Consider the following 21,569-nt stretch of genomic DNA (forward strand, 5'->3'; position numbering starts at 1 on the left):
TGGGCACAAACTGGAATAGAGGAGGGTCCCTCTGAACATCAGGAAACACTTTTTCACTGTGAGGGTGACCGAGCACTGTCACAGGTTGCCCAGGGAGGTGGTGGAGTCTCCATCTGTGGAGATACTCAAAAGCTGCCTCGACACGGTCCTGGGCAACCAGCTCTGTGTGGCCCTGATGGAGCAGGGGATTGGAGGCACTTCTGGAGGTCACCTTGTCCAAACTCAGCCAGCCTGTGATTCTGTGATTCGGTCCTCGAGCATAGCGTGGCGGCCTCTCTCATGGGCAGCGTACAAGGGGTTCAGCAGAGCACAGTGGGTCCTCAATGGGGTGCAGTGCAGGCACTGATGCCGCAGGGACCAAGATGCCAGCAGGACCCGGTTTGAAAGCTGGTGCTGTTCATGTCTCCCCAATGCCTTGTGCACCCTGTGGGTCTCACCAGTGGCAGAATTTGGAGTCAGGAGGAAGAGCGTTTCCACAGGCACCTCCATCCCTGTTAGTGGGTTGCGGGCGCAGTGGGTCCCTTCCAGCCCAGTGCCCTGGGGCCCGAGTGCCTCCAGCTGGGTGCATCATTGCTTCTTGTCAGGGATGGAAGGAAGATACCTTCTGCTCATTTTCCCTAGGCTACCTTATGGAGCCAGCACAGGGTTGTTTCATGGGGTTCAGCGCTGATCAGAGAGGGGCGACGTCCCATGGTCATTGCCTGTCCCCCCAGGCTGGCTTGCTCACTCCCCCAGGGCAAGCAGGCGTTGGGACAGCAGCAGCTCCTGCTGCCTCCCTCCTGCTTCGGGCAGCCCTCCCCAGGGCTGGAGAGTTTGGTTGAGCTGGGGGGGTTGTAAACGACACGATAAATTAGGCCTTTCCCATCATGTGTCAGGTCCAATCTTGAGGCACGGTTCAGGTCTCAGGGTCTTTGTCTGCCGCCGTCTCTCCCTTTCCCCCTCCTTTTCCTGTCTGTGTTTCGTCTCCTCTCTCAGCTCTGGGCTGACTCTTCCCTCTGCCTTCTGTGTCTCCTCCTCCTTGTTCATGTGGCAGCTCTGGACAAGGAGGTTTTACAGTTGTGGGTGCTCAGAGATTGGTGACGCCAGCCCTGACCACAGTGGGAGGGGTGCAGAGCAGCCGAGAACTGGTGGCCCCCCGCCCCACACCCCTGTGGCTGCAATCCCCTGAGGTGAGGGCGAGGGGGGAGTTCAAGGCTGGAAATGCCATTAAGGATGCTGAGGCTGCCCAGGCTGAGACCCCCTTGCGCATGGGGCTGCTTGAGTGCTGCTCCCATGGCAGCTGTGGGGGCCCGTGCCTGCACTGCTGCCCCACCAGGAGCCGGGGAAGCGGTGAGCCTGTCTGGTCCCTGGCCTGGCTAAGCGCATGGGGATTGTACTGCCAAGGTCAGGGTGTTGGGTTAGGGTGCAAACGGACCGGGCAAGGATTTTGGAAGAGGGGGCTTGCTGGGAAGTGTGGGATGACTGGTCCTCCCTTGCTGCAGGCATCTGTGTTTTGCCTGAGCAAGACCCCCTGGGCTGTCCCGCTCCAACGGCTCAGGAGTCCCTGTGCGAGGCCGAGCTCGCCACCTGCCAGCACGACACACATCAGCCTGGCTGAGCGGTGCCCGGCTCCACAGGGGGCTTATGGGGAGGGGTGTCAGGCCTGCAGCCTGGTCCCTGCCCTGCTGGTTCCCCCAGGGCTGATGTTCATGGGTGGGGGGATGGTCCATGAGCATCCCAACCCATAGGTACCATTTGGAGAACTCATACCAGTGAGCGACTGGGCAGTTGGGGCTGAGTGGGGTTTTCTCCCTCTGCATCTAGCATGGTCAGGCTCTGTGTGGACAGACCACGTGGGTGGGTGCCTGTACCCCAATAGCAGGAGCCTGCCAGCAGGTCGCCAGACTCTGCCTGGCTTGTGCTTCTTCCCCTGGGGCTCCTGATGGCTTGGTGTGCTCTGGAGTTTTCATCAGCATGTGTCCAAACCGGTGGATGCTACCTGAGCACTGCTCCTCACAGCAGACTGCCTACACCTGGTAAATATTACCTAGCCCCTGCCTGCAGGCTGCCTGCCTGACCTACAGCCTGCCCAGCCACAGCCAGCCCTGCCTGCCCACCCCTGGGCTGCTCGGGTATGGGGTGCTGGGCAGTACCCGCTGCCATCCTGCAGCTGCTCTGCCAGTGCCCCTGCCTGTGCTCTGGGGTTTCCCAGCACTCAGTGGAAGCCAGGATCTGTCCCTCTGCTGCAGCGGTGTCAGCGCTGTGCTTTACAGGCATTTCGTGCTGTTGCATTACAGGGGTATGAGGCACCTCTGCGGTGCGGTACCTAGCCCCAGCATTTGCTCTGTGGTGTTGCCTCTCGCAGGGGACAAAGGGGGGACAAAGAGCCACGTGCCCTGTAGGCAGGGATGTGCTGGGTGTCACGCTCTGCACTTCACTGTGGACAGGGGCGATGAAAGAGCTTCTGTTCAGCGCTTGCTGCTGGTACAGCTCCGAGCTGACTAGTGCAAGTGGGGTGTTTGGGTATGTGTTTTGGAGGCAGTGCAGTGTTTGCTGCCCTAGGACCCATGTAAGAAATGGGGGGGGGGGGGGGGGGGTGATGCAGGAAAGTGCCAGATTAACTTGGGATGAAGACGTATAGTGGGTCCAACTCCTTGCTGAGAAGCCAGAGCAGGAGCTGAGCCCTCCTTCCCTGCTGGTGTGTGCACAGGGAAGGATCCTGGCAGGATTGCAGCCTGCGCCGGCTCTCTGGTGCCTGGCCCAGGATGAGTCAGGTGTTTGCAGGCAAGGGGGGCGGATGGGGCTGGCACCAACATCCACGTGGGACCCTCCCGCCACGCCAAGGGGCTGTGGTGCGGGCACAGAGCTCCTGGCGAGCCGGGAGCCCGGCGGTGGGATGGGAAGGCAGCCCAGTTCCCAGCTCGGCTGCGGCTGCGGTACACATCAATCACTGCGCGGGGGTGTTGGGGTTGGGGAAGAGGCGGCTCTGCAGAAAGCACTGCCTCGGACGCGGCGGCAGCCTGGCAGCAACGAGCTGTGCTGGAGGCATGGGGAGCTGGCACCAAGGTAGGGCCGGCCCCGCCATGGAGAAGGCAACTACACGGGATGCTCTGCGGTGCTGCTGGCTGCCCATGGGACGCTCTGGGCTTTAGCCGGCAGCGGGTGCCCAGCATGGGGAGCACCAGCCTGGGTGGGATGCGAGTCCTGGAGTGCGGGTAGGGAGGACAGGGCACTTTTCCAGCTGGGGAATGGTTTGGGGCAGTGCAGATCTCTGCGCCTGCCAGTCCTGCATGAGGAGGAGTGGTGTGCAGTCTCCAGGAGCTGGGGACACCCTGCATTTCTGATCCCCCCCCTTCAAATGGGGCAGCTGGTATGATTTTTTGGCCTTGCTGCAGAGCAGCACAGGAGAGCTCTCTGGGCTGCCTGCTGCACTGCGGAGCGGTTTGGGGATTTGCACGTCCCCCAGTGCCAGGGGTTGAGGACTGGGTGACAGTGGGGCTCAGGGGTGCCGCGTGTTGCTGGGGCTTCGGGGACCACTTTCCTTGTTCGCTTTTTATGTGTCCCTGGAGGATAGCCAGGACTCCCCGCCTGGGCTCCTCTCATGTTTCCAGAATGGCTGCAAGGCACTGCCTATGCTGCCTGTGCTCTCATCCTGCCTGTCCCCTGCCAGCTCAGCCTGTGCCCCATGGCAGGGGTGCTGGGTGCCGCAGCCCTGGTGAGCTCCTCTGTTGTTCTTCGGGCTGGCAAGTAGCTGGACCCCCTGCCCGGTGTCATGCAGCCACTGCTGCCCCCACAGGGTGCTCCCTGTGCCCAGCTTGCTCCCCATCTCCATCTGTCTCCATGGCAGCCGTCTGTCCCACAGCGTGGTGGTGGGCTTTGCTGCCAGGATCAGCCCCATGGGACCCTCAGCAGCTGCCGAATGCAGGGGCAGGGGAGGAGGGTGCTTGGTTGTTACCCAGCTCTGTGCTACCCCAGTTGCGCTGGAGCCCGTGGAGACCTGTTCGGGCACTCAGCATGGGGCTTTGCACAGAGACTCGTGCCTGCCTGTGTCTGTGATGCTTCACAAGTGAAGCATCATGGATGGGCAGTGTCCTCAGCAGGGAGCGACAGGGGGAAAGCAGAGCCCAGGAGCAAAGGGGGATGCTCAGCCTTGAAAAGCAGCCCAGCAGCAGGGAGTGAATGGGCAGGGGGGAAGGGGAAAGCAGGCTCTGGCGAAACCCTGATTGGAGGTGGCAGGGAAGGAAAGGGTCTGGGAGGGGAGTGCTGCGGAGGCTGGAGCTGGGATATGCTGGGGAAGTGCGGGGGCAGAGCGTCTGGGAAAGCTGTGAATCCACACTCCAGCTTGAAGGGGGGAAAGAGGAAAACACCAAGGGAAGGAGGAGCAGGCAGGGAGATGATGGGAGGAGATTATAGGCATGACAAGCACGTCCATCTCTGATCCTGCTAAGGCTTTCTTTGCAGTCACCATTGCCACGTGCCTGTTTCAGTAGCCCGGAGCTCCAGCCATTTCACCTGATGTTTGCCCTGAGGAGAATATCCCCCAGCCCATTTTGGGTCCAGCTGCAGCAGAAGCAAGCCAGCCCTTGCTGAAAACTGGGGCTGTGCTTGGCACATGGCACCAGGACCGTGGGTGTGGAGGAGTCCCTCAGCCAGCACCCTGCACAGAGAAAGGGTCTGGGGAGATGGTGCCTGCTGCCTTCTGCCTCTGCCAGCCGCTGCCTGGGCAGCTGCCAGCCTCAGCGCAGGAGCAGCTCTGGCCCTGGCTTTGCTCCTGAGGGAACATGCATGAGCAAGGCTAGGTGCTGGAAAGGGCTGGGACAGCCTGGGTAGGCTGCCTGTGCTGCAGGATTGGGTCCTGCTCCTGCTGTGGGTAATATTTAGAAACAAATTAAATTATTTGGGACAGCATTTCCACTGGTCTCAATCAAGTTCGCTGCAGTTGTGGTCTAAACCTCTTCTAAAGGTTTGTGATGGCAAATATGTCAGTTAAATTGTCCCTTTGGCAGCATGCTGCGACCCATGTCCTTTCTCAACCCATGGTCCCCCACACTGGGGTCTCCTGGGGCGCTGTCCTGCAAGGTGGGGCAGCAGGAGCTGAGTTTTGCATCTGGAAGGTGCTGTGTGATGGCAAGCGCTCCGCATGACCAGCTTCTTGCTGTCTGAAAGTGTGCTTTCTGCCTTTAAATCAGGGGTAGTTCCTGCTTAAGGCACAGAGATGCTCCCATAATAAACATTATCTGCTTTTGAAGTTCTTGAGTGTTGTAGGGAAGTCCGACAGAAAAAACATAGCTTCCCCACGGGGGAGAAGGGGCAGGGAGAAGGGGCTGGGACAGGTCGCACGGGCTGCCTCACCGTGAGCGCTGCTCAGGTCCCTATGGAGTCCTGCAGGTGCCCCCAGGGTGCTGAGCACCCACAGCCTGGCAGAGGGAACGGTCAGGGTGCTGGCAGTCATCCCAGCCTTGGTGGCCTTCTCCCACGGCTGGGCCTGCAGCAGCCCTGGGTGCAGGTGACCAGGCTGCAGTGGAGGGTGGCAGCATCCCACTGCTGGCCCGAGCCCTGGGGACTGGGTGCTGCTGTCCCCAGGGGCTTGGTGCTGCCAAGCTGAGGCTGACCCTCAGTGCCCAGCCAGCCCTGAGCCCCCCCAGCCCCGCCGCCTGTGCTGCTGCAAGCAGTGTTGGGGCGAGTGGCAGTGCTGAAGGCAGCCCCGGCTCCATGCTCCCAGCCTCCCTGCTCAACGCCACCGCGGGCAGGAAGAGGGTAGACAGAGAACCCCAGGCAGCAGCATTGCCCACATGGTCATGGCACCAATGCCCCACTGGCTCCTGAATGTGGCTGTTGTGGCTGTGCCCGGGAGCATGGTGGTGCCAGCATGGCCCCCACCCCTCTTGCACTGCCTGTGCCAGGACTGTGCACATCTGTAGGGCTCAGCTGCAGCAGTGCTGTGCCCCTGGGGTCGCTGGTTTCCCTGCCAGCCCCATCTCCCTCGGGGCATCTCCCAGACCTTTTTACCCCAGTAATGAGTTTGCAGCCCCATGCAGGGGACTTGGAGCCTTCCCAGCTCGGCTGCAAGCCAAGAGACCGAGGGGCTTCCTGCTCTTCCCTGAGCATGTCCTGCCCTGGGAACATGGAGGGGCTTGTTCCTCCCTCCTCCGCGTTTCACACTGCTGGGGCAGGAGCAATGCTACAGGGATGGGCTCAGTGGGCCCTTGCTGGGACGGGGCCCATGGGTGCTTGGGTTTCCTCTGTGCCCGTGCTGAGCCTTGTCTCCCTGCCGAGGCACGGGGACGGGTGGTGCCGGGGAGCCCGTTGGCACCTGCAGCAGATGGGGCAGGAGGGAGAGCATGCAGTGGGGCTGAGTCATGCTGGGACCAGGGAAAGGGGGCAGTGGCTGGGATCCCAAAGCAGGGTGGCAGGAGAAGCCGGGCCATGATGGGAAGAGGGAGATGGTCCCTGGGGGCTTGCCAGATCCCTTTGCCGGGGCTCTGCCACCACAGCACTCCTGTGTCATGCTCTCACCTGCCTCAGCTGAAAGTTAGGGTCCCTGGATCAGGCTCCTTGCCCATCATCAGAAGGTTTGACCTGGAGCTTAATATGCAAAAGTAGGGCTGGCTGGGAGAGGCAGGATGAATTCCCAGCATGCACCCTTAAACAATCCCCATCATTTCCTCAGGGATCAGTGCTTCCAGGTGCAGGGAAATAATAGTTTGGAAGAAAGTTTAGAAACCTCGAGTGAAAAACTCAACATGTTTTTGGCCCAAAGTGATGGTTGTCATTTTAGAGATTTCACATTGATTAAAAAATTCACACACTGAGATCCAAATGGAAGCGGTTGGGAATGATCCACGCAGGGATTGGAGCTGGGAACATGCAACTGCTTGAATTTGCAGTGGAAAAACAGCAGCCCTGTTTCCTCTGTGGAAAAAATAAACCACTAGTGACCTTTGAAATCTTCTCGTGCCCTCGGCTGAGCACTAGGGTCTGTTAGGAGAAGCTGAGCTTATGTTTCTCAGGGACCAGTGGCAGGTTGTCCTGCCTGTTCTGGCCAGGAGAGCGTGGCCCTGGGGCAGGGGAGTGAAATCCTGTCTCTTTTGGTGTGAACCAAGTCCCTCTGCGGTGACCACACAGAGCTTGTACAGCCAGCGCAGCGCAGCCAGGCTGAGCCCGGCTGCAGGAGGTGCAGGCTGACTCACTCTGCCTGTCCCTTCCCTTGGCTCCTGTCTGTCCACTCCCACCTCCGGGAGCCAGTTTTAGCAGTTTTTCTGGGTAAGGTTTCACATCTCCCCATTGTGCTGAGGACACCTGAAAGGCAGAGGTGGGACATGAGCTGTGGTGTGAGATGTGTTTTCTTTGTAAAAGAAAGTCAGCAAGTTTGTGGATGACACCAAGCTGAGTGGTGCAGTTGATTCGCCAGAGGGAAGGGATGCCGTCCAGAGGGACCTGGACAGGCTGGAGAAGTGGGCCCATGTGAACCTCATGAAGTTCAACAAGGGCAAGTGCAAGGTCCTGCACCTGGGTTGGGGCAACCCCCAGTACCAGCACAGGCTGGGGGATGGATGGGTTGAGAGCAGCCCTGCGGAGGACTTGGGGACACTGGTGGGTGACAAGTTGGATGTGAGCCGGCAACGTGCGCTTGCAGGCCAGAAAGCCAACTGTATCCTGGGTGGCATCACAGGCAGCGTGGCCAGCAGGTCGAGGAAGGTGATTTTCCCCCTCTGCCCTGGTGAGACCCCACCTGGAGTACTGCGTCCAGCTCTGGGGTCCCCAGCACAAGACAGACATGGACCTGTTGGAGCGGGCCCAGAGGAGGCCACGGAAATGGTCAGAGGGCTGGAGCATCTCTGCTATGAGAGATCTGGGGTTGTTCAGCCTGGAGAAGAGAAGGCCCCAGGGAGACCTTATTGCGGCCTTTCAATACTTAAAGGGGTCTTATAAGAAAGACGGAGAGAGACTTTTTACCAGGGCCTGTAGTGACAGGACAAGGGGCAATGGTTTTAAACTGAAAGAGGGTAGGGTTAGACTGGACAGATGGAAGCAATGTTTTATGATGAGGGTGGTGAGACAGTGGACCAGGTTACCCAGAGAAGCTGTGGATGCCCCATCATTGGAAGTGTTCGAGGTCAGGTTGGACGGGGCTTTGAGCAACCAAATCTAGCGAAAGATGTCCTTGCCCATGGCAGGGGGGTTGGACTAGATGGTCTTTGAAGGTCCCTTCCAACCCAAACCATTCTGTGATTCTAAAAGTGGTCTTTCCCTGCCTGCCTTAGGTCATGGTCCTGACCGGGCTTTTGCTCTCCCATACCTGCTGGGACAGCATTTGGGTAGTTGGGACTTACAGGAGGTGATGGTGGTGGGATGTCATGTCAGCAAGCAACTCCTCCAGCCCCAGGGTGGCTAGGTCCGTGGCCTGGAGCTGCGCTGGGACCTCATCCCTGCAGTAGTGCTGCCGGGGCTGGGGCAAAGCCTGAGGTTTGGCAGCTCAGGGAGGAGCCGGCTCCCTGCCCATGCCACGTGGGCTGTGATTCCAGAAAAAGGCATCAGAAATATCCCGTATGAGCTTCCACACTCCAAAAAAGTGCGGTTTTTCTGGTGTTGCAGGCATTACTCAGGGCTGCTTGTGTGGCTGCTCTGTGGGCAAGGTGAGTGATGTGACTGTGGGCAGATGCTGCCGACTGAGCCAACTTGTCCAGCCACAGCCCTCAGGCACTCTGGTGGTGGCAATCCCAGTTGGTCCTGCGTGGCTGGACACGGCCTGGGGAGCGCAGCGATGTGGAGCTGGTGGGGCCTGAGCAGCCCGAGTGGCAGATGGGTGACGGTCACAAAGGGTGCTCGATGACCTGTGTGTGCGTGGACCATCACAGGAGCCCTCACCGGTGCCATGCTGCATTTGCATAAAGGTTGCAAAAACATAAAGGTTGCAAAAAGAAGTTACTGAGCACCCCAGCACGGAAAGTGCCTTCCCCTCCCCTTTTCCTGGCCCTGGGTTTGTTTTTGCATCTTGCATGAGACAGGCAGCTGGAGCTGGAGGCAGGTTTTGTCCCACCGCCGCGCAGGGTCCGGCCATGCCGGCCGTGGGAACCCAGCGTGCTGCTGCTGCTGGGAAGTCCAGAGGGGAAAAAAACAGCCATCCCGGATGCAATATGTGGAGTTGTCCATGTTTGCAATTTCCTGTGTCAGTGCAGCCTTTAACCTGACTCACAGCCTGGTTTTACCTCCCAGAATAAACCCTTCCACTCAAAAAATACTGGTGAAGGTACCGAAGGCCCCAGGGCCGGGGGGGAGCAGGGGGTTATGGCCAGCCCCACTCCCTGCTGTGAGTGTGGGGATGGGGCGTGAGCTCTGTGTTCTGCCACTCTGTGTCCCTCCCCACACCGCTGGCTCTTCTCCTCTGGCTCAGCTGAGTATGAAATCCTGACATCCTGTGCTGCTGCCACCGTCCCTTTGCAAAGCCACCTCCTGGCGTGGACAGGGACCTGGGTGTCTGGCAGTGGATCTTTACGTGCAGGCAGCGGGGCAGAGATGGGCAGGTCCCATGCCTGTCCATGTGGCCGGGGCATCCCGGGATGCTGGCTGCCTGGCCGGCATCCTCCATCCTCGTGTGCCCAGGTGACACCTTCTGTCACCCGGCAGGGTGACCAGCGGCCATGACGACGGAGACGGGCCCCGGTTCGGAGGTGAAGAACACGCAGGAGGAGGCGCAGCAGCAGCAGCTGGAGATGGCTGCGCACGGCCCCACCACCGCAGCCACCAACCCCACCGGCCGGGACGCTGAGGCCAATGAGAAGCCTGGGGCACAGTCCGATGCCCGAAATATGGAGCCGGTGAGTGGGTGACGGCTGGGTGCCATGAGATGCGGCAGAGTGGAGGGCGCAGCAGAGGAAGGGGATGTGCCACCGCTTTCTGCTGCCCATTGCCATGTCCTTGCTGCAGTGTGGGGGCTGCAGGGAGCCCGGTGAGCTGGGCACCTCCCCTGTGCTGTCAGCCCCGGGGGAACATCCCGGAGGGGAGCCCCCTACAACCAGGGCAGTGGATGGGCTCTGCCAGCTGTCTCCCAGCTGCCTGCACGGGTCCTCGCGGGCAGGACAGGCAGAAGGAGCAGTGCGGCAGCCCGAAGTGCTGACTGTGCTGGAAATGGCACTGCCGTGGCTGCCGGCCAGGGCGGAGGGAGGAAGCGGGTAGCCCCGTGTCCCAGGACTGAGCTGCCCCTGGCAGGGCTGGGAGCCGCAGCTGCACCCCAATGTCAGCCTCGGAGCCACCGGGGAGCTGTGCTGCTGCCAGCAGGCACAGTGCTGCCCTGGCCCTGCCTGCTGCACCGGGCAGTTGGGCAGGGAGGTTTCGGGTGCTGAACAGGCTCACAGGCATCCATTTTCCAGGGACCTTGGTTGTGCTGGCAGCACGGGGTGGGGAACTGGTCTTGGCTGTGGACTCCCAAGAGGTATCAGCCTCCCCGTCACCAGCTGCTGTTCTCTGCCTGCTGTTGGAGGGCTTTCCCCATCTGTCCATCCATCCTGGCAGTGGTGCCGGGTAATCCTGTGCATCTCCCCGCTCCAGGGCACAGAGATGGAGGAGAAGGACTACAGTGAGACGGACGGGCTCTCTGACAAAACAACCCCCAGCAAGACCCAGAAGTCACCCCAGAAAACCACCAAGAAAGTGAAGAGTGCCCTCTGCAGAGTGACCCTGCTCGATGCCTCTGAGTACGAATGCGAGGTGGAGGTGAGTGCCAGCTTCAGGGGGCTGCGCTGGCACCAAGGAGAGGACACATCTCAGTCTGGGGACGCAGCCCAGCCCACTGAGTCCCTGATATCGGGGGTCTTCCAAGGACAGCTTTGTAGTACCTCCCTCCTAGGGAAAAGGATCCACAGAAATAGCCATTTAAGTTGAAATTTCAAAATAAGGAAAAAAATCTGGAAAGACAGACCCTAGCAGGGAATTTCAGCCCAGTGAATCCAAATTTGGAAGCTACTTACAATAGAAAACTGTCTAAAAAGCAGAAGCTTAATAGATGGGGAATAGAGCTCTGCCTGACAATATGTGCACGACACATCCATGTGCCAGCCTGTCTGCTGACACCTCAAGAGCGCAGCGTGTTGGCTGTCCCGCATGCTAAGGTGAAGGATGTGTGTGCACATGTTGGTGCGAAGAGGCTGACACGCATGGACCCTCATGGCTGCCCAGGCGAGTTTGCGTCTATCCTCTCTGTGGTCATCTTCTTATCCCTTGCTGTCCCTCCCCATAAAGCCAGCAGGCCAGGGACCGCATGGGGAGGTGTGTCAGAGCCTGGCAGCATCGTGCATGTGTGTGCATGCATACGTAAGGGTGATACACATGCACATTCTTGTAGCTGCATCCTCATGTGTGCAGGCAGGGCAGTGTGCCTGGGCAGGCGGTCCAGCACCCTTCTCTGGGTGTGTGGGCCACCCGCTATTTGTGCAGCATTGCAAGCGTGTGGCGTGGGTGTGCACGAGTGCATGCAGGTGTGCACCGGGGAGCGTGTTTCCCTGGTAGTGGCTGTCACTGCAGGGAGGGACAGAGGGGACTGGCGCCTGCCAGTGGCTGCCTCGGTATTGGGAGATGCTGCAGGGCTGCTTCAGCCACTGTCAGCACAGGGACCTCTTCCTTCTAGGACAGGCTGGGCGACACCCAGGATTAAGTCAGGAGCTGAGGCTGGTTTTTGTGGAAGGGTCCTGTGGCCCTGCCACAGGGGCAAAGGCAGCTGGGAGGAGAAGTACTTGTAGGGAATGCCTGTTTCTGTCCCCAGCGCTTACTGCTGTCTCCTGCCTGCAGGCTGGGGAAGGCAGCACTGCTCTGACCTGTGGCATCATCCTGGTGGGAGGGACATTTTTAAGGACAGGCAACTTTGCTTAAAAATGAGAAAGCTGAGGTTGTTCAGGAGCAGAAATCCTGGAGCCTTTGCCAGGGCACCTTCGCACTTGCTGCTGGCGAGTGGGCAGACAGGTTTTTGTTGGCAGCAGCTCGGAGCTGGCTGCGCAGAGTGGACCTGCATCTGTATGCAGGTCCTGCCTCCCCCGGGTCTCAGCTGTGCAGGATTGATGAACGTAAGGAGCGTGGCTGCCTGCTTGCTGTGGCTGCCTGGGACGAGTGAGCACCCCGAGGCAGCCAGCAGTGGGGGGGTCTGGCCCCCTGCCCGTGGGACAGGCAGCAGGGCCTTTGATCTCTGTGCTCCAGCAGCCCTGACTGTCGCTTTAGCGGTAAAATTTGTCACAAAGCTGTGGAAAGAAGGGTTGTCACAAAGATGAAAGCCCTCCTGAAGAAGAAAAGGGAACAGAGCACCCCAGGGACTGCAAGGGGCTCACAGGGTGCAGGAGCGGCTTGCGCAAGCCCTGACGGGGTCGTCCTTCCCCTGGCTCTCCCTGTAGCATTGGCCAAGCAAAACCAGCATGCAAACAGAAACCGGGGTTGCAGGCTCACTGGCAACTTCGTGAGCAGAGCAATGCCCCTCTCCACGCCTGGGTAAGGACAAGTTCTCTGCTGTTGCGGTGCAGAGGATAGGGTTAACTTTTAGAGAGCTGCTGCTCTCTGAAAAAGCCACCTGGGGCATAGGGGAGAGGGTTTAGCGTAGAAAGGCTGGTGCTGCATTTCTTCTTTCTTTCTCGCAGGCCCTGTGGGAATAGTTGTGCCTTGCCCGCATGCTTAATTAAGGCTTAATTCAGGAAAAATCAAAAAAGGGAGTAAAACCGTTCAGTGTGACACCCCGGCACATGCCACGGGTGAGCCCCTGCCTTCAAAACCCAGATCAGCAGGAGGGAGGAGACCCAGGAAGGGTGACTACAACTGCTGGAAAAGCTTTGTAGGGCAGCAGGAGCCCAGGGTTGCAGTTGGGGGCAGCGAGCCGCTGGGGCTGTGCCACTTGGTGCCTTGGGCTGCCGTCCCTGGGATGCGTGGTGAAGGTGCTCTGGTAAATGGATGCCTTGGAGAGAGGAGATGGGGGCTGCCAGGCTGGAAGGCTGTGAATAGGGGAGAAACACACATGGGAGGGGTTGTTCTTGCATCTCCATGAGTAAGCCTGGGCCTCGCTGCCACCCATAACGAAGGGAAATTCAGGGGAACTCAAAGGACCCAATAATGAGGGTGCCCTCTGTCCCTGTGTGTGGCTCAGGATCTTCATGGCTCTTGTTTGTCATGCTGTGCTTCGGGACCCAGCCGCCATCACCACCACCAGGGAGGGTGTTGGGAGGGAGCTTGTCCCATGGGCAGCATTGGCCACCGCGAGCCCTGGGTGCATTTGTTCCAGCTTGCTGGTCTGGAGCGGAGGTGCCTTGGCTGGCTGGACCCCTCTCTGGTTTGGCATCACTGTCTCCTGGTGTGATGGGGGATGAGCCAGGTGGGCACCGGGTCCCCCTGGCCCGTGGGACCTGCTGCCTGCACCGCACTGGCTGGGCTCGACCGTGCCCTGTCCCCGCAGCCCTGGGACCACCTGGGTGTCCCCAGAGCAGTGCTGCCGGGTGAGAGGGCTGCTCTCAAAGGCAGCCCAGCACCTTTTGGTGGTTGTCTGGAGGGCCAGGGCTGCCCTGACCCTCCCCAGTGCTCCCTGCCTGCGCCCAGTGGGTGCTGCCTGCACCTGCTGGGTCTCCAGGAGCAAAAGGGAGCTGGCTCACCATCAGCCCCTCCATGTCTCCGACAGAAGCATGCCCGAGGTCAGGTCCTCTTCGACATGGTGTGTGAGCACCTCAACCTCCTGGAGAAGGACTACTTTGGCCTCACCTTCTGTGACTCGGACAGCCAGAAGGTGAGCATGGGGGGTCCCTCTGCGGCTGCCTCCTCCGTGGTGGGGGGCCCCCCTGACCTGCTGTCTCCTCGTTGCAGAACTGGCTGGACCCCTCCAAGGAGATCAAGAAGCAGATCCGCAGTAAGTGCCTGGGGAGGGTCCATCCCAGCCCTGGGGCGTCCCGCTGGGCTCCTGGATGGCTCAGCTGTGGCTGTCCTCCAGTGGGTCCCCTCCCCACCTGCCCTGGAGGGGATCTTTGGCAGCTGGCCTGGGGACAGGGATGCTGTTCGTTCGGCTGCCTGTTACCCACCTCTCCTCTTACTCATGACAGGTGTGGGGGGCAAAGGACCCCATCTATGCCACCAGATTGCTCTCTGAGGCATAGATGAGAGGCCCGGTCCCTCTCTGGGCACCATCCCCAGGGCATCACCTGCCCTGAGCAGGGAGGACAGGGATGGGGGGAAGAGCGGGGGGCTTGCTGGGACAGGTTCTGGGTTCTGGGGTGCCTTTGCCCATGATGTTGCCTTGCTGGGGCGGCAGAAGGGCTGTTGTCCAAGGTGTCACCTTCTGGGACATGTGAGGCTTTTGCTGTGACATTTGTAGTCATGCTGAGCTGATGGCTTCCTGAAGTTGTGATGCTTTTCTCTCCCCAGCTGTTTGGGGAGGATTAACCAAGTCGTGTTGGTGTCCCGATGGCTGGCAGCTTCTGGAGCCCCCTTGTCCCTGCCCTGTGCCGGGCTTGGGGGGAGTCATGGGACCCTTAGTGGATGCCCAGATACTCCTGCATGGCTGCATGCAGCCAGCGTGGGTGCTGCCCTTACTGCTCTCTCCCCTCCCTAGGTGGGCCCTGGAACTTCGCCTTCACTGTGAAGTTTTACCCTCCAGACCCTGCCCAGCTCACGGAGGACATCACAAGGTGAGGACCACCCCTCCATGGGCACAGCTGCTGGGGCAGCTCCCAGGGGACCGACTGGGAGCACGTGGAGGGGCAGGGCTCAGGCAGGACATGGGCAGCCAGGGGTTGTCTGGGGGCTCGCTGCCCTCCCACTGTGTGTGGCATGTCTAAATCACACAGAGCGGGGCCAGGAAGGTTGGCCGTGGGAGGTGGCAGTCCCCATGGGGAGCAGTGCAAGGTGGGGTGCATGCTGCTACTTCCCTGGGAGCCCCAGCCTGCTCCAGAGGGCACACACCTCTGCCCCACTCTCACCCTCTGCCCCCTCCTGCAGATACTACCTGTGCCTGCAGCTCCGTGCGGACATCACCACGGGGCGCCTGCCCTGCTCCTTTGTCACGCATGCCCTGCTGGGCTCCTACGCTGTGCAGGCCGAGCTGGGCGACTATGATGCCGAGGAGCATGTGGGCAACTACGTCAGTGAGCTCCGCTTCGCCCCCAACCAGACACGAGAGCTGGAAGAGCGCATCATGGAGTTGCACAAGACCTACCGGTGAGCCCCAGGAGAGGACGGGCTGGTGGTGAGGAAGGCACCAGACAGTTGGCCCACGCCCGGTGGGGTGCCCGGCCACATGTCCCCCTCTCTGTCTCCCTGCAGGGGAATGACCCCCGGGGAAGCGGAGATCCACTTCCTGGAGAACGCCAAGAAGCTCTCCATGTACGGGGTGGACCTGCACCACGCCAAGGTACGGGGCCATGGGGCTGCCAGAGCGATGGCCAGTGCCACCCCATCCTGCCCTGCTGCCTGCACACCCCTCCCTGCCCAGCCCCTTCTTCCCACAATGAAGGTTCAACAAGGACACGGTCCTGGGTAGCCAGCTCTGGGTGGCCCTGCACTGGACCAGAGGACCTCCAGAGATCCAACCTCAACCAGTCTGTGATTCAGTCACCTCTCTGTCAGCCGGTCACCTGCAGCAGAGCACTGAGCAGGAGGGAGCGTGGCACTGCTGGCCGGACCGGTTCTTACTGGGCAGCTGAGCAGTTGCCTCCTGTCCCTCTTGCCTCCTCCAGGACTCAGAGGGCATCGACATCATGCTGGGCGTCTGCGCCAATGGCCTCCTCATCTACAGGGACCGGCTGAGGATCAACCGCTTCGCTTGGCCCAAGATCCTCAAAATTTCCTACAAGAGGAGCAACTTCTACATCAAGATCCGCCCGGGTGAGGTGGGTGCCATGTGCCAGTGCGGCCCCGGGGCACAGCAGGGTGCCTGCTCTGCTGGACTGGGGCCGCCTGGCGGGGAGGTCCTCGCCTGGCTCCAGCCTCTGCCCCAAGGGTCCCAAGTTAATGACCACGCCAGCCAAGAGAGCACATCTCCTGTGGCGTATGGAGGCTTTCAGCAAGCGCTTTCTTGTTTGTGCTCTCATTTTCTCACTGGCAAAGTGACTTCAGCAGGCTGAGGGCACCCCAGGCTCCTTTCCCCACCAGCCATATGCCGTGACCCCGCTGGCATAGGGAGGTCACCCAGGAAGAGGGGTTGAGGGCCATTTTTGAGGGTTGTTTTCTGACTTTATTTTCACTGTTTTCACTTTTATGTGCACTGATGGGAGAATGCATTTCCACCCACGTTTTCCAGCAGGCAGGAGGGCAAGGACAGTGCATCTAAAATGGAGAGCGATGCCCTCTCGCCAAAATGAGCTGTAAAAGATTTTTATTTCTTGAGGGAATTTATCTTGCACTGAAAAGCCATTTAGAGTTGAGGAAAGTGCTTAGGCCAAAAGTGTGGGGGCGTGATCCCACCACTCAGTGGGGCTGGGCATGGACCTTTCCAGCACTGCTTTGAAGAAGACTTTTTTTTGCATGGTCATGGCTCCTGCCAGAGGAACCTGAGGGCCTTGGCAAGGCAGGTCCCATCCCATGCTGTCCTTTAGGGCATGATCTGCCTGTAACGGCGTGTCTCTGTCTCCCCCAAGTATGAACAGTTTGAGAGCACCATTGGCTTCAAGCTGCCCAACCACCGCTCTGCCAAGCGTCTCTGGAAGGTCTGCATAGAGCATCACACCTTCTTCAGGTGAGGAGACCTTCTCCAGACCTTCTCCAGGCCTCCCTTCTTGGAGGCAGACATGCTCCTGCCTCTGCCGCAGTGGGTACACACGGGGGGCAGCGCCAGGGGGCACGGCTGGGGCTCGCTGACAGCACTCCACCTCTCTCACCCCTAGGCTGGTGTCCCCGGAGCCACCCCCCAAGGGCTTCCTCGTGATGGGCTCCAAGTTTCGCTACAGCGGGCGGACGCAGGCGCAGACACGGCAGGCCAGCGCCCTCATCGACCGCCCGGCTCCCTTCTTCGAGCGCTCCTCCAGCAAACGGTACACCATGTCTCGCAGCCTTGACGGAGGTATGCCCCAAATTGGGGAGGGGGAGGGAGATTGGTCCGCTGGCGGGAGCGAGGGGGCTACTGTTCGGCTCATCTCTGTGAGCTCTTTGGCTCATTTGACAGGGTTACAGCAGCCATCAGGCTTCCTTCTGGAGGCTGTCCCCAACCGCATCCCCATGGCAGAGGGTCTGTCCCCACCCCAAGTGATAGCTCAGACTGTGCATGAGCAGGGGGACATGGCAGGCCTGGGGTCAGGCAGCTTGGGGATGGGGCTCCCCCTGGCTCCCTGTGCCCTGGGACCTCTGGGGCCGCAGGAAGCCCTGTGACCCCTGGGACCAGCCATCCCTGCTGCAGGGCGTTCGGGGCTCCTCGGCCCCCAGGTCTGAGCTGGCAGGGTGGGTGGCAGGGGCTGGGGGGCTGGAGTGGGGGTTGGGGGTGGCAGGGCTGGGGTGACCTGGCCTCTCCCCCCGCGGGCAGAGTTCTCGCGCCCGGCCTCCGTCAGCGAGAACCACGACACCGGGGCAGAGGGCGAGAAGCAGGATGAGGACGGTGAGTTTGGCAGCAGGAGACGGTCCGAGACGGAGGATGAGGAGGTGACTACCCCAACGAAAATCAAGGAACTGAAGGTACAGACGAGGCGGGCAGAGGAGGGTGGAGGTGGAGCGGTAGGCTGGCTCACACCTGGAGAGGGCAGGCAGGGGACCGGGCATAGGCAGCAGGGCTGGGCTGCAGGCAGGAAGGGTCAGCTCGGGGCACGGTCGCCTGCAGCCTTTTCTCCGCCAGCTGTGCCCCAGGCTGGTGGGACCCTTGGGACATGGCTCTTGGCCTCACCGGTGGAAATGGGGCTGTCACAGGGGCTTGGCTCAACTCTGATTCCCCAGTGCCCTCCAGGTGGTCTCAAGGCTTGTTCCCAGGCAGGGCTGGACCTGGGAGCAGCCCCGCTCCGGGACAGGGATGGGGATGGGGACAGGCCAGGCACACCAGTACTCACTTGTGCCCCCCACTGCCCAGGCACAGCCCACCCGCTCCCTGCCCTGGCCCCTGGGCTGGCCCAGGGACACCCCAGCCTATTTCAGCCCCATGCTGCGAGGGGAGGGGGGGTCCGGTCCTTCTGCGCCCTACCAGCCCATCAACTTAACTGTGATGTTTGTGACAAGTTCCCTCAACTGACCCTGCTGGTTACTTTTAACCCTCTCTTTGCTGCCAGCCGGAGCACGAAACAACCCCCAGGCACAAGCAGGAGGTATTCTCTCTCTGGAGTATCTTAGTCCTCATCGGTGCATCATATTGTCCATCCTTTCCAAAGCAACACTGTGTGTCACCCTATTTACTGGAATACAAGATGCACCAGGGTGTGGGGGTTGGATGCTAGAGAAGCCCGATGAGCAGACAGCTGGGGATCTGCCCCAGCATGCACACAGCATCTTCTATCCCACTAAGTAAGGTAGTCCTAATCGTACGTGTGAGCAAGAGCCCTCCCAAGGCGCAATGGCCAGGCCCCTGCGCCAAGTCCTTGGCCCATTGGGAAGACCTGGCTTCTGCTCGTGTTACTGACTCCGCCATGTCCTTGCCTCGTGTCTCCTCTCCGTCCAGCACTGCAGCCCTAGCTCTCCTGTGGAGGCTGGTCCCGTCCCCCCTGCTGGCACCCCGACCCACACTCTGCTTTTGCCTGACCTGAACTGCCTCTGCCACCTGCCCTGCCTGGTGGCTCTGCTCTCCCACAGCCCCCTGCTCCTGCAGTGTGGCTCCCCTCCGCGGAGAGCCGGGCTGGAGCTCCTCGCAGCACTGCGGCTGCCGTCCCGCCCCGCCGGGAGCAAATGAGTCTCTGAGCTGCCTTCAGCGCCTGCTCAGCTGCCTGTGGGGGCAGGCACTGGCACCCACCCCCTGTGCCAGACGGCAACTGCCTGCATCTGCCCGGCCTGAGAGTGGGCTGTCACAGAGAAGAGGGAGGCTGTGCCCTCCCCTGCACAAACTCCTGTGTCCATGGTGGCCCCCCATCAGGAACGATTCATCCCAGCCTAAAATCCACGGCTGCTCCCTGGGGGTTTCCCCTCTGCTTGCAGTGGGATGTACATGCTCGCTGGAGCTGTCGACGGAGGCAAACACGGCCAGGTGATGGGGTTTGCCGTGCTGGCACCACACAGCGCTCACTGTCCCGCTCGGCACCGCAGAGCAGACCCCGCCGGGATGGTGGGCACCGGTCCCAGTTCCTCCCCTGCCTGCCTCATTGCTTACCCTGCTGCATGTGCATGTGCTGCTCCCCCAGCCCCCAGGGCACCCCAAGCCCAGAGGTGGGCAAACCATGAAGCACTTCTCCATGACTCAGACACGCGGGTCCACGGGGTGGGAGGTTTCATGAGTTGCACTGAGCCTTCAGGATCAGGAAAATTTTGTAGGGTTTTTCATGGGACTCTCTTGGGTCTCTAGGCTGTTGCTGAGGAGAAATACCGGGGAAGTATTTTAGGTGACTCCTTTCGAACCTCAGAAGAGGTTTGAGTTTGAGTTTGAAGCAGAAGCCAGGGTTCTTGCTCTTGCTGGTTCTTGCTCTGAGCCAGTTTGCCCACCTCTGTGGCAGGATGAGGGGAGCCACCCTGGTGCCTGTACCGTCACAAAATGATGCTCTAACACCTAAACCCCACCTTGTACTTGAGCGCTCTGAGCTGTCCTCTCTCCACAGCAGGCCAGACCGCACCCCACCCCAGGCTGCCATTGGGCCCAGGCTGGTCCATGGTGATCCAGGCTTGGATCCATGCTGGACACCTCTGACCAGCCCTTGACCTCCTGCCCTTTGGCAGAAGCCCATTCGAAGGAGCTCCGTTGGAAATGCCAGTTTCCTGCCCTGCTGGGACAGAGGCTCGGGCTCCCTTTGTGCCTGGCATGAGAAAGCAGCAGAGGAGGCTGCTGGTATTTCCAATAGGGCCTGATCCCTTGCTGATCCCAAGGGAGAGCCCGCTCTCTTCCTCCAGGTGACTTAACTTGTCCTCAACAGGCCACGCTGGAGATGCCGAAGGGGCATGCTGTGCCCTTCACAGAGGGAAGCCTGCCAAGCACATTCAGCCACGTGCTGCCTTTTTGCTGCTCCCCGCAACAGTCTTAGTGAGAACTGCAGACCAGGGTGCTCTGACATGCTGTTCATTTGTCTCTTGAGACCTTAAATTCAAGCCCAGCGTGAAGCAAACCCTCCCAGTACCCCTGCTCATCTCTTTTGCATTGGCTGGTGCTTTAACCACAGTTATCTTCCTCTCTCCTTCCCCAAGTTTTTAGACAAGCCAGAAGATGTTTTGCTGAAGCATCAGGCCAGCATCAATGAGCTGAAACGGACCCTGAAGGAGCCCAACAGCAAGCTGGTTCACAGGGACCGGGACAGGAGGCTGCCTTCCTCACCAGCCTCTTCCTCACCCAAGCATGAGGATGAAACACCAAAGGGAACCCCAGAGAAGGCCAGCGAGGTTTGTTCCGCTGCTTCTCTTATGGAGGGGATCAGGTTGTTCGTGGGGAGGTGTTCCTCAGCTGTTGGGCTCTGAGTCTCTGCCTCCTGTGCTACCCTGGGGGAGCATGGTGGAAATTATGTGGTGGGGGACACGGGGTGGAGGGAGGGGGCCTTTGGCCAGGCCGTTGTCTCTGTTTTGTAACGAGCTAACCGTTTTCACACTGCTGGTAGTGATCTCCCCTTGTGCCCAGGCACTGCATGGGGTTGAACTTCTCATCGTTCTCTGGGGGGCTGTGTTTTGGTACACAGGGGGTACCTGAGAGTTGGGCTGTGGCTTTGTTGGCCCATGAGACAGGGCTTTCCTCACCCCTCGTACCAGCAGGGCTGCTGCATGGCAGTGCCCGGTGCAGCTCTCGCCCGAGGGGTGTCCTCAGCAGAGCAGGACCAGGCACCTGCGCAGAGGTGCCCCATTGTGCTCTCACCAGCTAGGACTTGGGTGGTGGAAGTAGGTGGAGGGGTGAGCAGTGCCGCACTGGCATCCTGCACGCACGTCCTCCCCTCCCCTCCTGGCATTTTGCCTGCTGGCTTTGCAGTGGGATCGCGAGTGTGAAAGGAAGGCGCCTGGGGAGTTGGAATTGGGGGTGCCAGGACATGCAGAGCCCCCGGTGCTGCGTGAAGGGCGCGGATGTGGTGCAGTTGGGTGCTCTGTGACACTGGGTTCCTGGTTGGCTCAGTATAGGCAGCATGTGACAAGGGCATCCCTGGTGCCAGCCTGGATGCCCTCTCCCTACCAGGGACCCTCCCTGCTTGCTTTTCCCTTCATGGTGTTCTCTCCCCTGTGGGGGTTCTGGAGCCAGTCCTGTGCCCACGCCAGTGGGCATGGCTCCAGGCAGGGTGGACACCACACGCGGGGCTCGCTTTGCCCTGGCTCCCTCCTGGGACAGTCTTGCAGAGCAAGTGAGGATGTGAGGCTGGGCTGTGAGGAGGGTGCGGGGTGCTGCAGGGCGGCTGGGCCAGGGGCTCTCTGTGGGAGATTCGTGATGTGCATGTGCGCCTGCTGGTCCCCAGCACTGACCAGAGACCCAGGGCTGCAGGGTGACCTGGGCAGAGGTGAGCTCACAGCCCCTCATCGAAGCAGTGAGCTGGAAAGAGGAAAAGGGACTTCACCCC

The 21,569-nt window shown here is 60.3% G+C and overlaps 1 protein-coding gene across 10 annotated transcripts in view; it reads left to right on the forward strand.

Moving 5' to 3' along the window:
- The window catches only part of EPB41L1 (erythrocyte membrane protein band 4.1 like 1), a 70,645-nt gene that overhangs the window by 29,500 nt on the left and 19,576 nt on the right, over positions 1-21,569 (forward strand). For 7 of the 10 annotated variants that reach the window (XM_076352378.1, XM_076352377.1, XM_076352381.1 and 4 more), the window contains 13 exons: positions 9,607-9,797; positions 10,528-10,692; positions 13,622-13,726; positions 13,804-13,846; positions 14,546-14,621; positions 14,932-15,150; positions 15,256-15,343; positions 15,669-15,821; positions 16,569-16,666; positions 16,815-16,990; positions 17,447-17,595; positions 18,177-18,212; positions 20,227-20,418. In XM_076352378.1, the coding sequence (XP_076208493.1) occupies positions 9,621-9,797; positions 10,528-10,692; positions 13,622-13,726; positions 13,804-13,846; positions 14,546-14,621; positions 14,932-15,150; positions 15,256-15,343; positions 15,669-15,821; positions 16,569-16,666; positions 16,815-16,990; positions 17,447-17,595; positions 18,177-18,212; positions 20,227-20,418 (1,677 nt within the window). In that variant the 5' untranslated portion in view covers positions 9,607-9,620. The remainder of the gene's footprint in view (positions 1-9,606; positions 9,798-10,527; positions 10,693-13,621; positions 13,727-13,803; positions 13,847-14,545; positions 14,622-14,931; positions 15,151-15,255; positions 15,344-15,668; positions 15,822-16,568; positions 16,667-16,814; positions 16,991-17,446; positions 17,596-18,176; positions 18,213-20,226; positions 20,419-21,569) is intronic. The other 3 variants (XM_076352379.1, XM_076352384.1, XM_076352387.1) reach the window with 1 other exon arrangement.

Source organism: Aptenodytes patagonicus, chromosome 14 (genome assembly GCF_965638725.1).
Source record: "Aptenodytes patagonicus chromosome 14, bAptPat1.pri.cur, whole genome shotgun sequence".
NCBI classification, from domain to species: domain Eukaryota; kingdom Metazoa; phylum Chordata; class Aves; order Sphenisciformes; family Spheniscidae; genus Aptenodytes; species Aptenodytes patagonicus.